Here is a 17296-nt window from a genome sequence, read left to right as displayed (position 1 = left end):
TTAAAGCCAGATTGAGCAAATGCTATTTAAAATCTGTATCTGACATAAATTTTGACATAGATTTTCTGAATACAGCTAATGTATCTACAAAATGTCATTTCATCTCATTAGGGGTGTAACGATACCCTCATGTTCAGCCCATTCTCACCCCCAAGGCGTCACTTAACTGACGCCTTGGGAAGCATTTGGACATGCTTCAATATCTGACGCTTTAAGCGCCCTTTAGCGTCAGTTAGATGACGCCCTAGGATCGCGTGTACCCTACCCCCACCCCACACCTAAACCTAACCGTGTCCTCTATTTGACGCTTACCTTTAGCGTCAGTTAGATGACGCCGTAGGATCGCGTCATGTAAGTGACGCTAAAGGGCGCCTAAAACGTCAAATATTGAAGCATGGTCAAAGGTGACGCCTTGGGGTGAGAATGCGTTGTCATGTTACCATTCGATGCACATCACGACACTCAACTCACAATACGAGATTATGGCGATACTCAATGACATATGGTTAAAGGTTAACCTTTTTTTTCACCGTTGATTAAAATGCTAAATTTGGTATTACATTAATTTGGGGATGGGAATAAATAGGCTTGGACTTGGAGCTGATAACCCAACAGTGACACCAGAATAAAAATATTCATGATTTTGAAACTGAAAACAGATCATATTTTTGACAAATATGCTTGCACTCTGACACTGACTAGATATATTTAAAATAATGTAGGCCACTTTATACTGGTGACAAGACACTTGGCATTATCAGGACTCAAAAATATTCCTCCACTGCATTATTATACATTATGTTCAACATTATATATAATATAGCAGTTTAATGAAGTACTGACACTTTTTATTTTTTTTTGGGTGAACTGTACACAATACATATTGTCACTATCCACAATACATATTGTTAAACTTTTGTATTGCAACATATTGTGACACAATATATTGTTACACCTCTACATATCACGCATACTTTCTCTCAAAAATGTATGTTATTTCTATAGCACTTTTTACACATTGATCCAAACCATCTTTACACAAGAACTACATATTGCATTGTATGTAATTATGCACCAGTTTTCTGCTTTTATTTTCTATTTATAAAACGGTCAGTTCAAATTCTTCATTCTGATTGGTCAAGAGCTGTGCTTTATTCACGATAAAACACGGCTATGACCGCTGCACCCAACGGTTCTATTGATCGCTGCACAACACTGCGGTTGTTGTTTTTATTTGAGCTTTTTATGCATTTTTTTACACATTGGAACATTGTTGCTGTTCACGCTCAGGACTATTTTTTTCTAGCGGAAGGAAGGCTTTTAGTGATTTTACTTTTTAGTGATTTTTAGTGAAGAAAGTTGCACAAATGCATAGTTTTTTACTTTAATATTGTGTGGCAACCATTTTATAAAAGCAATAAGGTACTCGAGGCAAGTGCTGTATCGTGAACTACCTTCAGCAGTTACTTATTCACGAAACAGCACAGCCTCTCGTACCTTATTGCTTACATACAATATGATTCAAAAGTTTGGGATCAAGATTCTTTTTAAAGAAATTAATACTTTTACTTAGCAAAGATGCATTAAAGGCACAATATGTATTTTTTTTCTTGCCACAAGTTTCCAACAATAACAAAGGCGTTGGTTGATGACGCAGTGATGAGCTGAATGATGGGAATTGCTGTCAAGCTGATGAATCTAATATTGTTTATGGATGAGTGCAAACATTCATGGTTTGTTAACATTACAGTGGTATGAAGCAGGTCGCGATTGCTATAGAGACAGATATCACACGCGAAACAAGAACTGCATGCCGCTAAACGTTACGCACTACGCAGTTGTCCACGTCTGTCGCCATGGTTACGCCATGGCTATAGCAGTATGAATGGAAACCGAGGATAGCGCAGATATTACGTCATTGACAGGCGATTTTTTTTTTTTTTTTTTTTTTTTTCCGGGACGCCCACTTATTTAAAATTGTAATTTCTCTTAAGTAAAAAATCTTTAGAGACTTTTGGGATATTATAAGTGCACACAACTACATGAAATATATCACACTGTGCAAGTGATTTTTGGATATTTTATTACAAAAGTAAACTATATAGGCTACATTTGAACTTTCTATCTATTTATCAAATGAATCCAGAAAAAAAAATGCATCACAGTTTCCACAATATCATTAAGCAGTACAACTGTCAACATTGATAATAATATAATACAATAGTTTCTTGATACTGTATCACACTATCACATAATTTACTGTATGTTATTTTATGTTATTAATTCAGTATATTAAATCAAGAATCAAAACAATGAGTAGAAAATATGGAAAATTGATATAAAATATTTTTTATATTTTATCTAGTATATTTTATATTTAGTAAAGTGCTGAAAAACCGTAATAGAAAATGAAGCACTGATATAATCTTTAATCAGACCGATGACGATTCAAACGCTAATGGTGGCCAATACCGATATAGTCACTGATATATCTGGTATCTCCATCTAATATGCTTCTATACCTTGGTCTAAGCCATCTGTGAGTTTGGAAGGGGTCTCCTCCATATGCTTTTCTGATGACTTTGGCTCATTAGGAATGCAGCCCATGTTGCTGGTATCTGCTCGCAGGTATACTGATTTGGCCCTCAGCAGTGATTATGTGCTCACTAATGTGCCATTGGCTGCCGAGTGACCCAGCGTGGAGAGGGCTGACCGAAACGCACCGACTCGAGCATTCCTTAATATCTTACTGGAGCTATGCACGAATCTTCCATTTCCCCCTTGCTGTACCCCTGTACCTCCCTGTTACCACGACAACACCCTGGCTCCTGCCACTGAGAGTGGAACGAAATACCTTAAGCACCATTGATGGCCTCATTCAGATGGAGAAATCCATCAGTGAGGATTAAAGGTGTGTGTGTGTGCTTTTGTATTTTATCTGTATATAAACTTTGTTTTGACCTAATGTATTCTATAGATGGGCTGTTGCAGTGCATCTTTTGATCTTCATATCGATTCTGTTTTTCAGTTAGCAATCTATATATTCACACCTGTTACAAAGCGTGTGCTTTTTGGCTGCCGGCCTCATTGTGAAGTCGGGCGACTCTGCCCAAGGTTTCGGAAGGGATGACAGGGCGTTTGATTGCTGGCAGGTAGATTAAAGCAGCTCTTCCGCCAGGATTAGAAAGCAAAAGAGGATGGAAGTGGAGATCACAGCCAGAGGAACACTGAGCTGTCCCCACTCAAAGCGGCTGGAATTGCCCCTGGCCTGAACTCAAGCACTTCAACTGCAGGGGAGAGTGCATGGGCAATATGGATATAAGAGAGAGAACTAGAATAAAAAGGGGAACAGGTTTGGTGTTGGCTCAAATACTGGATGCATTTGGTCCTGTGATGGCAAAGCTGAATTTCCAGCATCATTACTCCAGTCTTCAGTTTCACATGATCCTTCAGAAATCATTCTAATATGCTGATTTTGTGCTCAAAAAACATTTATTTTGTTATCAATGTTGCAAACAGTTGCATTTTTTTTAATTAATAGAAAGTTCAAAATATCAGTGTTCATTTGAAATAGAAATCATTTGTAAAAATATACGTTTTTGTCACTTGCTCAATTGAATGTGTAACCCCTCCTGTTTACTTGCGCTGCTCTGAACGGGATTCAGACCGGCGTTCCTGTGCGCTAACAAAGATTCTAAAGACCACAGCCTCTAACGTCAGTGTCTTGCGTGCCCCTAAAGGGTTAATTACAATAACAAGGACTATTTTATTGATGTCTTTACTAACTTTCTGGGCCTTGAAAGTGGTAATAATGTTGCAGTCTATAGGGGGAGGTTAAAAAGCTCTCAGATTTCATATTTTCATCAATATCTTCATTTGTGTTACGGAGGTCTCACAGGTTGAAATGACATGAGGGTGAATAATTAATGACAGAAATTATTTTTGGGTGAACTAAGTCTTTAAGGCCAAGGAAGTGAGGTTTACTTGTACAGCAAGTACTACCTGGCATCCATTACACTCACCCCTCAGTTGCTAGTGCTCTGTTACAAATGGGATGCAATAACTGAATAAAAGTAAAACTATGTTGTTGTTGTTTTTTTATGAAAACAAATCTTACTGACCTCAAACATTTGAAGAATGTATAATATAATTGAATGAGACGTACACAAATGTGCTGAAGTTAAATTGATTTGCATTAAAGTGAATGAAAAAAGTACATTAGCCATTTGTGACAAGCTAATTATTTAAGCAATTCATGCAATTTAATCGCTGCTGGTGTGAAAAACCCATTATTGTCCAATGCCGATAATCTCAAAATGGCCAAATGTCAGCTGATTTGTCAGCCTGACCTCATTTCATGTATATCAGACAAGAACAAATATTTTCCTCTCCCTATGATTCCTGTAGAGATTCACTAATGCAAGCAACAGATCAATGGATTATGATAAATTGTTGTATTTAATGATTTATCACAATAAAATCCTGGAGTGGACTCCATCTCATCCCTGGGGTGTCTTGTTCCAGTAACATGGTCCCATAGTCTCTCTGCTTTTCTTCATGTAAAAACGCTGCCAACTGATGATAATAGATACATGAGCATGCCTGTTTGAAACCAAAAGAGCCCATACAGTCTTCTCTGGGCAGACAACAGCGGTGGTCATGGGGAAATGATTCACATGTTGTGTTAAGAGCAAACTTTATGTTATACAGATAAATCAGACCTATCTTACGCATGAGGCAATGATAATGTGAGATGATGCTGTGTATTATTTGTCATAAAGTGTGTGATGAGGTGAGATATGGATCTTAATGTAAAGTGTTTTGCTAGGTTTAATCTGGTGTTGACATTGATGGTGTTTTATTGGATGATGAATATGAGCTGGGCATGGACACAAATGGGCAAGTGAGTCCAAGTCAAGATAGAGTTACACCTGTGGATGAATTCTCTTCTCCAGAGACAGAGAAACAGAACAAGAAGCAGAAGGAATCGAACAGAGAAAGAGAACATAAATGAAAAGAGTATCTGTCCATCAGTCTATCTATTTAGATCTGTCTATGTAAATCAAGATAATCTGGATAGAACGGATGGCACTGATGAAGGGTTTTACCCAAAAAAGTTTTGCGCACCTTTTTTTGCCATATATTTGTGGGATCTGGACAGCACATTTATGTGAGCTTGTTGGTCTATTTCTTGTCTTTTGTCATTTTTTGATAATCAAGATAATCTGAAATATTAAAATTAAGATCGATCTATCTACACCTCTATGAACACCTTGGCAATAGTATCGTCATTGGCTAGTACATTTTTGGTTACTCGCCAGACTGAGAGAGAGAGTGAGAGAGAGAGAGAGAGAGAGAGAGAGAGAGAGAGAGAGAGAGAGAGTCAGACCTTCACCTCTAATCGAATTCCACCATTGGATCGATTTTGTTGGCCTTACACCAGCGAATCATGGAGTAGTTGTGTCATCAGAGCTTGTGCATCTGTTTTTTAGAAGCTTCGCTGGCTTCTAAAAGCTTCGCTGTTCTCTGGCTACGCTCGAAACGCTCTCGCGGTACTTTGATGGCATATGTGGCGTCGGCGCTGCATCAAGTCTGACAAAATTTCTAACCGGCATGCACTGTTTCAAGTCAGCCGCCGATCGGTCTGTGCAGAGCTGCATGAAGTCAAACACGCCTAAACAATCTGACACCTGTCTCCACAGTGACAACTAGTGGTCAGAACAGTGTAAATGCAACAAAAACTCGGACGGGACATGCATAAAAACACCTTTTACAATCTATTGCAATTTTTATATAAGTAAAACCTTTCAAAGGCAATTATCTAATCCGATTATCAAGTGTCTATATGTTATTTTATCAATTGTCAGGGTTTGTTTTGTTTGTATGGCTCAACCATAGACAGCAAAAGAAATGGACACAGCGACCCCATTTATTTCAGTGGAAAAGACTGAAGCCCAATTATTACACTTCCTGCCTGATGTCAGAGCGACAGCGTAGGCTCAAACTGAGCTTGACGACAGTCTGACAGTTGTAAATCTTCTAGTAGCTGTGCCATGACAAATCTGAATCACCTAATTCCTCATAAACTTTGTTGAAATATTTTGTCCCGTTGCTTTTATGGACTCTCTATTTATGGGCTTCTACCTTGACTTTATGCCTCCATGTCCCCCCGATTGCCCCACAGACAGTAAAAGATCACCTGCGAGCTTCTCCTCCAGTCTATATGGTAATGTCTCTATTGTGCGACAGAAAGTCCTGTGGTTATTATGACTCAATTGTTAGCCTATTTTTACAAAAACGGCTTCTACGGGGCCGTAATGTAAGATACAAAGTTATGGAGCATTTTATACATTGTCGTGTTTCTGGATGTTTTTGGATGCCTCAGATGTAAAGTTATTTGCTGTCAAAGTGACACCAAAATGAATGGGAGTCAATGGAATGCTAACAGCAGGTGAAGTTCTGTTACAATGGTGGCTCCCGCGAGGCTTCAACTTCCGGCTGATGGATTACCCTCTTGGGCTCAGCAAAACAGGCCATGATGGAAAAAGTCATGACGTTATGAAGTTACTGATATCACGTGACTGGCAGCTTGATAGACGCTCCGAAACATTGACTCGGAACAAAAGATTGGTAAAGGTTTCGAAGCTTCATGAAGTAGTGTTTTGAAATTGCCATCACTGCAAATCTTCTGCTTGTGCTTGTTCTTAAAAGCTGAATAATTCCAAATGAACTGACAAGAAAATACAAAAAAATATCGTTTACATGTAGCGTGTCTCTTCTGAGTGGTAAGGCTCAATCCCAATTCACCCCTTGGCCCTACCACTTGTTTTCGAGTGTACCCCTTGGCCCTTAAAACAGAGTTACAAAGGCCAAGGGGTTGAAATATTCCCCTATAAAAAAGTGGAACAACCCTTCATGAACTCTGCCGTTATGGAGTTTTTACAGGATTTCTCCAACTTTAACTTTGAGGAAACATGATGATTATTACATTCCTTCCTCGAAATGTATGTATTTTCTGACAATTTATTATGTAATTTATTATACCATTTCTTAATTTAAATGACTATAATGACTATAATGAAGTGGTGTCATCTGGCGCTAAATTTAAGTGTTTAACCGTTTGCAAAGCCATCTCGCCGGTGATTTGCGATGCATTCTGTGAACTTTCAGGCTACTGTATGTAGCCCTATCCCTTCACCCTACCCCTCGATCTTGTCCTTGCTGAACTTGCTACTTGGCCTCAAGAATTTATCAGCCAATAGCTAATGATAGACATTATTTTGTCACCCAGAGTGATAATTTAGTCGCGTACGAGTGATTTACTCGGCCTATCTATCTATCTATCTATCTATCTATCTATCTATCTATCTATCTATCTATCTATCTATCTATCTATCTATCTATCTATCTATCTATCTATCTATCTATCTATCTATCTATCTATCTATCTATCTATCTATCTATCTATCTATCTATCTATCTATATGTCTGTCTGTCTGTCTGTCTGTCTGTCTGTCTGTCTGTCTGTCTGTCTGTCTGTCTGTCTGTCTGTCTGTCTGTCTGTTGACATGACTAGAACAACAAAACTTGTTCAAGGCAAAATTGAACCTTTGCTTTTCTAGAATTACTATCTTTGAGTTTCTTTGATATTCAATTAATGGTAATTCCAATTCATTACATGCAAATTTGAGTTGCAAGTGAGGTTTTCACTACGCACATAGAGTGTTTGTGAAGCAGAGCAGAAGTTTCAGTCGTAGGCTATTATTTAGTTAAATAAGGGTCTGTTTTTTGTTTCACCCCCTCAGGGTTTATCAGCAGTTATTTGAGTAATAACAGTCACGTATTATTTGTATTATTGCGGCCTTCCTCTTCTTCCTCTGCAATTTCAGAATTGTTTATCCTGCTTTAACTCATCCAGATTAGTGGTTCTCATGGACACAGTGGTTGTATTGGGTCAAATTCTGCCCTCTATTAGCTGGTGTGCTATTAAGACATCTGTAATAATCAGTAGGTTTAACCAAACAGAGACCACATAAATGCTGTTTATCCCCTGCGTGCGGTTTTAAAGAGCGACCTTTCCTCAGTGAAAAGGGTACCTGTTCACTGAGCAAATGGCCTTAGCAAATACTCTGACACACTTTCCCTGAGACTTTATTTATTTACAAATGTCACCGTCACTGGGGCGTAATGTGTTGCATCAGGCGGAGGGCTCTTTAGAAAAACGCTCCTCATCAATCCAGAGGATTTAGATGGGGGCTGCAGAGAGGAGGAGGAGGTGGTAAATCACTCCATAAGAACACTATCTTTTTTCATTTTAGACTTTAGGCTACGTATAAATTAACTTTTAATATAATATAATATAAATTTAAAAAAAATAAAATATATAAATTAAAATATAAATTTACTTTTTTTAATGGCTTACTCAAACTATTAAACACAAATTGTGCATTCTCAGTTTTTTTTTTTTTTTTGGACTAAAACCAGTTGAAACTTTTTTTTTTTTGTATAAATGACCACTTTTCTGATTGGCTAACCTCTTTGCATGTGAAATGAGTGATTGACATTCAAAGCTCTGTGCTGCTGTAGTTGTTTGGACATCTTTTGCGTGCTGTGCAGTATGTGAGGTAGAGCGGATCCCTTTCACCGCTTAAGGATTACAGTCAGCCTGCAGGAAAATATTTATGAAACATGACTCCATTAATCTTACACCAACACTGCACTGTCACTATAAATCAAAACACACATCCCACTCCACCTCATACACAGCGGCTAAGGATATACCTTGGTCATATTCTCATTCTTTACTTTTTCTTTGAACGAATACAGTTAACATTGACTTCTGAGAGGGTGAAAGACAAACAAGGCAATTAAACCACTTAAGATCTGTATGCCAGTAACTTTCATGTGTGCTGATATGTCAAACATGCTGTGCTCAGCTTTTCTTAATGCGAATATCCTGGAAGTATTGAAGTGATTGTGTGTGTGTGTGCGCGTGTCTGTCAAATAGTTATTATACATATTTAAATCTATAAACATATTTGTATATTGTGAAGTCATGTTTTAAATTCTGATTTTGTTCGTTTCAGTTCTCTGATGACACTGTGATCAAATATATCTGAGTCAGTATTTTGATAATTTTGCTTTTAATTCATGAAATGCAGAATTGAAATGTAGAACATGGTTTGCAACACTTTATTAAATTAGCCTTAGCCATGTATATATTTTCCTCAATGTGAAAATGCAGCAGAGGTGATTAAAATTTAATAGCCGACGATGGCAAAACCTGATTTACCCTGGAATGTAGATCATAGCAGGAAAAACACAGTATGCAACCCTCTGCATGAGGGTTGAGAGAGACTAGCATAGGAAATTAAATAGATGTTTTGATGACCCATTCCCCTTGGCATACACACACATATTCATACATACTCCAGAAATGAAAATGAAAACCATCAATACAGCGATCGAGGGCAAACGTTGTTCTGCCGGTAATGCTGTGTAAGACATGGATGTGTTTTTATTGATACATCTGATTTACAAAACAGTCTTTCCCTCGTAATGGGTTCCCAGCATTGGGTTTCGATGCTGGATGAACGAGGGCATTGTGGAAATGATTTAAACCGTGGGGCTAGACTCCCGTCCCTTAGGCTACGGATCTGATTGCCTGCAACTGCTCTGTGATTTACTTGCCAAATATGCAATCTCATCAAACTAGCTTGTTTTGCTCACTGTGTCATGAGGTTGAGTGAACTTTAACAAATCATTACTTTTTTTTCTCTCTCCCTGTGTGCTCTTTTTCTTTCTCTACTCCTTTCTTTCTCTCTCTAGTTACATTGCTGGACACTATGTCTGCTCTGGGAGACCTTGGCTGGGAGGCCTACCCAGCTGAAGGGGTGAGTAACACAACCAATCAAAATCAAGACACCAATACACAAGCCCCCACAAACGTCTTTAATCAAATTTGACTCTTGTAACCAGCCAAAATTATGGTGCATTATGTCTCGGCGCTTGTTTTACACAAAATGATTTGAACTGTGTTGGGACAACTTCTTTCTTTTTTTAAATTAAAATGAGTCTGGGCTCTTGGGCTCCGTCACACTTTTGAACTCTTCTAATTTTTTTTTTCTATTTTAAACCATTTGAATATTTTTTCCTTTTTTTTATTAAAACATGCACTTTTCTTTTAGCAGAACTCTAAAATATTAGTCCACAGTTATACTATACATTATAAGGTTATGACGTTATTTTAAGCATAACATCACTGCCTTGACCATTGATTTTTTTCTTGATGAAATGTAGTGATTTAGGATTTTTGTAGGCCTATCCAGATGTAAGAATTAACAGGTTCCTTCAACAAAAGCCAATAGTTTTTTTTTTTACATAAATTAAGCCAAATACATTATATAGGAAGATGGTGCACTCGCATTACTTATGAATGGGAGAAAGTGCAACGCCCAAAATGAGCAAATCGTTGACTAGCAAAGTCATTGCGTCACTCCAGCTTTCCTTTAGAAGCTTCTGTAGTTATGAGAAACAGACTGTGTTTAGATGCTCGCTTATGACTGTGTATGCGCTTGCTTTGTCCATGCTGCAAAATTCAGGGTTTTTTTTTGTTATGACTCAAAATGTATGAAACAGTTGTTGTCAGATTTTATTAGTGGTGCACGATATATCGGGCGCTGATATAACAACGGTCGATATGGTAAATTTTTTACACATCGGTATCATTCCGATGTCAAAATAGGGCCTATGTGATCAGGCCAATAATCATTCCTGTGTATTTGACGTGTGTGTAGATGTGAGTGTGGGGGCGGGGATGTTTGTTTTTGCATGAACGCAATCTAGAAATACGAATAAAATAATACAACTATAAATCTATGAATAAAACATAAAATGAATACTTTTTATTCGTCTGTTGCAGAAAAGCAACAAGAACAACTAGAACAAAGTAAAAACAATTTACAGGCCTGAGTGTCTATTTATAAAATGTTTGCAGTGTTGAGCGATGTAGCCAATCACAGACACATGTGTTGATTTCTAGGAATGGAATGGCCAAGAAGCATTTACGATAGACTTTCCTCATTGCTCAAAACTGACTTTTTGTTCAGTGATGAATTCTATATAAGAGTTCAGATGCAAAAGCCTCTAAATGCCATTTGAAATTTTCTTCTAGAATGATCATTTTTATCAAGCTTGTATATTTAAGTTTAGTAATTTCACATAAATGGCAATTAATAGGTAATCTTCATTGCCCTTTAAGTGAAATTACTGAACTTAAATATACAAGCTTGGTAAAAATGATCATTTTAGAAGAAAATTTCAAATGGCACTTAGAGGCTTTTGCATCTGAACTCTTCATATGCTGGCAAATCGTCGAATTTTAACAAAGTGTAGATATTATGAAAGATTCAGTGATAATAAGATGTGTGAGATCGCGATGAACTGATGTCAGCCTGCTTGTTTTTAATGTTATAACAGTGTGGTTTGTGTGTTAATGCTTTAATAACAAATAATTTACCAGGAGCATTTATGCAGATGTGTATGGTGGCGACACGTGGGCTAACTTGAAAGTATTTGGAGGTATGCAGAAAAAAGTCTTTTTGCGGTGGGAGCGGGACAAAACATAAATGTTGCCGGCGTGAGAAAGTAATATAGAAAGTAGTTGAGAACGTCAGTTAAAATAATGACCCACATATTAAAAAATGGTCAGGTTTAAATCGGGCTCAGGCTCATAATTACTTTTAATGTGTCGGGCTTAGACACAACGTGCTCGTGTAGGGTCGGGCTTGCATACCCAAGCTCTACCTCGGGTATGCTAACACTTAAAGGCACGAATCAGTCGTTTTTCCTTGGGGAAATTGTGGAGCCTCTCCCCTGTTTTTGATGTATTCGTACATCCCGCACAAACACCATATTTAACCATTTTCGATAGCTAGGTCTCTAATATAACTGCTATGCCTACTTACCGTTTAGACTAATGGTAACTAGGCTTGGAGAAAAGACCAGGCATATACAAAGCTTGGAGTACCTTTTATGACGCCAAGGTATAAGCTCTGTTGATTCTTACACATTTTATTCTTTAAGTAATCTTCAGTGATTCTTTTACACAAAATGATTTGAACTGTAGAGGGACACCTTTAAAAAATAAATAAATAAATAAATCCCCCTGCCAACAATTATCGGTAATCACGCCATCACATCTTAAATGTGCTGGAATTGCAAATGGTTCGACCCAACCTGGGCATGCATATGTATAAGAGTGGATACAGCATTGAGCTAATGGGAAAGGAAGGCTGAAAGCACGTTCTCATGTTCTTATAAATAGGAGCCACTGTTTTTTTTTGCATGTGCAAATTGTAGGATGTGGTGTGAAGGTCATTTGTGAAGTCTAGCGAGCTTAATACTCGTTTTCAGCCAAGAGGTATTCATGTTCGGCTTAACACCAACTTACCCGGTCGCTTACTTCCAATTTATTTGAGGAAGACGTCAAGATTAAGAGTCTCTAAAGCCGGAACACAATCCCCTGTGCCAGAGAACCGAAGAAGGAGCCGTTTATTTTAAGGAGGCCTGTTCTGTCTTTTTTGATGCACCCAAAGTGGTCTAAAAATAATCAGGTTTGCAAAAACCATGGTGAACTTAAAAGAAAATCAATCTCAGGGATTTCACAGCTGCCTTTTAAATGATTTAATAGAGACGTCAGAAGCTAGATCGGATCATGTAGCAGCTTAATCTAGAGGTGAACGGAATTTACGAATGATTATATAATCAGAGAAATGATTCTTCCGGATTAATCCGGAATTCCGGTTATTTCAGCCTAAAATTATGACCCATGTGAATCATGCAGATCAGTAATAAAAATAAAATGTTTGGAAGTTCTGGGAAAGTCATTGTAATTTGTTTCAAAATATTTATAAAAAAAGAAAATGTTTCTATAATATTAGTTAAACAAACTACAATACTTAATGTTCATTCGATCCATCCCACTACGGCATTTCCATCAGATTTCGTTTTTCTGCGTTGATGATTTTAACCAATTGCACACTTTTACGTTGAGTTAATGAGCTTGATGACCAATCAGACGCGTTCAGATTAGTCATCACTGAAACGAATAGTTTAGTTCAGTGCGCTGACTGAATTCTTCTGATCATAAACAACAAAGTGCAGATTTGATGTAAGAGATTCATCGAGACGCACTTGATTCCTGTTGGTTCCATAGTGAGAGTGGCACGGCCAGAGAAATTTTGGGCGCTGCGGCATATTATATATTAGAAATAGTTTTTTAGCGTGAGAAATACAATGAGTGGCGGAAGAGCATGAAAGACCGAAATGAGTGACTGTCACGCTCAATGCGTGACACTTGAGATCCCTGCAACTACTTTCTATGTTATTTTCTCCTGCCCACAAATAGACATTTTTTCTGTACCTCCAAATAGTTTCAAGTTAGCCTACGTGTCGCCACCATACACATCAGCATAAATGCTCCTAATAAATTATTTGCTATTAAAGCATTAACACACAAACCACATTAAAATCAAGCAGGCTATGGTTTGGCATGACTGAATGCGCACAAAGTGCGCTCCCTTAATAATTCCTAAAAAGCTGACATCAGTTCATCACAATCTCACACATCTCTGTTATTATCAATGAAGCTGACTACACAATTAACACAACACGCTTTTCCCGGCATCACTGAACAGCATACGAACGGGAAAAAAAAACTACATCGAAATAACATTTAGTACAGCTAGCCACTTACGGGACTAACGCTACTTCGGCTACTTCATTAGCAGCCATGCATGGTAATAGCGGCGCTGCTTTACTTCCATGTTTTGCTGGATTTGTGTATAGCACGAGTGCTTTTATTAGGCTTGCTGTTTATACGCAAAAGTAATACACGCATCTGGTAGGCAAAAAAGTGCGTAACATTTGTAGCCTATGGCACACTAAATTGCTTATTGGTTGCACGTAATAGGTCATTTATGCATATAAAGAGCACGCAAAGCTCGATCGGTCACATTCTCTGTTCACTTTCTGTGTAACGTTACAGTTTATTCCTGTTAATATAATTTATTCATCATGCTGATAAGATTGTGTAGTCTTCATTTGCTAATGTGTAAAAAGCATTAATACTGTATAATTCATAAATGGTTGTTTTATTTGTGTTGCCAGAATATGATGTGCAGTTTACCAAAACACACACACACACACACACAAAAAAAAAACATTTTATGTTGCCTATTCCTATTGTAGAAGTTTGAGTGGAATTTTATTTACTGAATGAGATTGATCGGTATTGGAAACACAAGTTATTTTCTTTACAGAACAGTTATCGCCCTTACATTTTCCCCAAAGATAAGTTAAGACGTCCTGTTTTGTATCACTAGAAATAAATTATAGCTGTTAAATATATTTCCATGTGTGTCACTCATCACAGTTCCTGGTAGTTACTGAAGTAAATGGCGGATTCAGGTGTTTAAAAAGTAAAAAAAGTGCTTTACGCTGGGTCTTAAAAATCCTGTTTTTTTTTTTTACTCGCACAATCACAATCCTGTCTAGTGCGACAGACATGCACTCCTTCCCATACCAAGAAATTTTAGACTTGCATAACAGTATTGCATTGTATAAAAGGCTGATATGTTGTCAATAACCCAAACCTGGCATCTCTCCCTAAGAAATCATGTGAATACTGAATGACATTTAAAATTGAAATTAAAGTTGTGGCAGACAATGCAAACACTGTGTAGAGCAAGATCCTCAAAACAGATGCATCCTGTAAACCAAACTTCATTTATGAGATTTTTCGTGTAAACGACTTGGAGTGTTTGGATTTCTGTAGTGGGACTGAGTGCTGCTGTAGTGGGAGTGAGCATATCACCAGCTCCTCAGCAGATGAATGGAGTGTCTACAGGGGGCTGTTTCTCTAATGCCGCTTTTCCATTACCAGTGCCAGCTCGACTCAACTCGCCTCGATTCTGCCCGCTTTTCGCTCCGTTTTCCATTGCATACAGTACCGCCACAAATAGTACCCGGTCGTCATAGCGACGCCTTTAGTTCCCCGTTGCCCCATCAAGCTCTCGCTGGATCCTCTCTTCAGCAACCAAAAAAAGGAAAGTCTGCACCTCCTCGTTTGACCACGCATATTCTTCCGAGTTGCCCTAATAATATTAGTAAGTTTAGTAACTATCTCTGGCCAAACTATTTAAAAATGGCATTATTCTGGATACTCCATCTGGCGCGTGCAATGGTGACAATGGCGACGATTCTCTCTGACCAATCAGCAGTCGGAATTGTTTTAATGTCACATTTTTTGATCGCCTCAGCTCACCTTAACTCGCTCACAACCTCGTCGGAGGTGATATAAAAAAAGTACCCGAAAGCAGGTACAGGTACAACTTTTGCACAGTAGAAAACCAAACAAAGGCGAAGCGGTCGAGCTGGTACTGTGTAGTGTAAAAATTGCCATAGTATCCAGTTTGCATACTCTCTGTCCTACTTAGTACGCAGGATTGGAATTAGTGTGTTCTAGGGATGTATGATGGATCTGGACCATATCACTTATCTGCCGTATTTTCTTTAATTGTGAATGTTTGTTTTGGACATTTTTTTACATCTTAAATTACATTTGTTATCATCTAACGTAAACATAATGTTAATGGATTTTGCACAATCACAACAAAGATCCACAATTGCTAGTAATTGTTTTAGAATGTATTTTTTACAAATATTATTTTCTTTAGCAGAACTCAAAATTAATAATCCATAATTTTAACTGTACATCATTAACAAGTTAGCTTCACATCATTGATTTGACTATTGCTTTTCTGTAAAGCTGCTTTGAAACAATACGCAGTGTGAAAAGCACTTTATAAATCAACTAAAATTTGACAGAATCTTTCTGAAAAATTGTGCTGCAGAGATGATGTGCTAAGAGAAACCTTGTAGATCTCAATATGGCATAGCTTCTTATTGCATATTCAAAAGTATGTGCTTTTCCATCAGTAGACATCAACAGATTTAAAATGGATAGTATTATTTATTTTATTTTATTTTTTAAAGCAAATAACAATTTTATAGTAAAATTAAATTGTACCCTTACCAATCCAAATTGAGAGATTTTGTTCTGGATTGAGTGATACTCTTACATACAGTGCTGTGAGATTCTCTTCCAATTGGCCTGTTTCCACATTACGTCTGTTAAACTCTTCCCTGTCACCGTGCTGTTTACCTTAGATTCAGTGATAGTAGGAGTCTCTTTGTTTTGCTGGTATGGCAGTTGTTTAATGGGAGTGAACTGTAAGGCTAAATCAGGTCTCGCAGCTGCGGCTTGCGTTTCATACTTGAGGATTATCATGGCGACCAGTGACCCACTGAACCCGCCGATGCTGTGCAGTTGTGGAGCGACTCACAGGAAAGCCGATGTGTTCCCAAAGCAGCCGCTTCACCTCCGCTGGATATTTACCTTACTGACTCAATCGACTGCCACTTGACCTTCACAGGTCAAGACTAATACAGCTTTCCCTGTCCCAGATGTGGAAGGTTTGTTTTGGATTGCCTCTCAAACGGCCGTAGTCGTTTAGGGTATGTGTGCATGTCTGTTACTAAAATAGAAGGGAGCAATTCACCTAGAGTGATAGAAAACAGGTAGCCCTATTAACGTGTCCTCCAAAAGGGGCCTTCTCCCCCCATAAAACAGACGTTCTTTTAGGGATTTAAAGTCAATTGCATTTAAGTATCTTAAACTACCAGATGATTGTGGGCCTGCAATTAAGTTAAGCCAATGAAGGGCTAAGCAGACCCCCTGATCTGACATATTTGCCTGGCTTCAAAGCGGCCATAGCCTGTGAAGGGTGACTGGGGAATGGAGTTAAGGTATTTCAGAAGAGACTCTAGGGGTAGCGTCCAGCTGGAGACGCTAATTAACAAGACGCCCACGTCACACTTATGACCACTACGTTGATTGAGAGTGGCTAAGCTTTACCTCCTGTCCAAATAACCTGTTTTTCACTTAACAATTGTGAGCGTGTGTTGAACTAGCTGTACGTAGGCGGATTTATGAACGTTTCGGTGTATGCTTTTTGATAGTTCCGTTCATGAATATCAACTGCACATAGCCAATTTCCTTTGGACGGCTGTGCCCCATCGTGGCGTACAAAAAATGTATATGTGCGTCTGGAGATCTGGGGTGTGTAACTCAACCCTTTAGACTTTTGTGTAACCACCCATCTGTGGTAAAATACTCAGACAATGAAATTCCAAAGAAACTTTCCGTCACATTTGGATTCAGACAGACTCTTGA

The 17296-nt window shown here is 38.1% G+C and overlaps 1 protein-coding gene across 2 annotated transcripts in view; it reads left to right on the top strand.

Annotated features, from left to right (window-relative positions):
• Positions 1-17296, top strand: part of epha4b (eph receptor A4b) — a 134171-nt gene that overhangs the window by 7214 nt on the left and 109661 nt on the right. For both annotated transcript variants that reach the window (XM_039654694.2, XM_039654695.2), the window contains exon 2: positions 9829-9893. In XM_039654694.2, coding sequence (XP_039510628.2) covers positions 9829-9893 — 65 coding nt within the window. The remainder of the gene's footprint in view (positions 1-9828; positions 9894-17296) is intronic.

The sequence above is a fragment of the Pimephales promelas genome, chromosome 5, assembly GCF_988280905.1.
Source record: "Pimephales promelas chromosome 5, fPimPro1.hap1.1, whole genome shotgun sequence".
Lineage (NCBI taxonomy): Eukaryota > Metazoa > Chordata > Actinopteri > Cypriniformes > Leuciscidae > Pimephales > Pimephales promelas.
The sequence above is the reverse complement of the archived record's forward strand: the minus strand, read 5'-3'. Positions and strand labels throughout refer to the sequence as shown.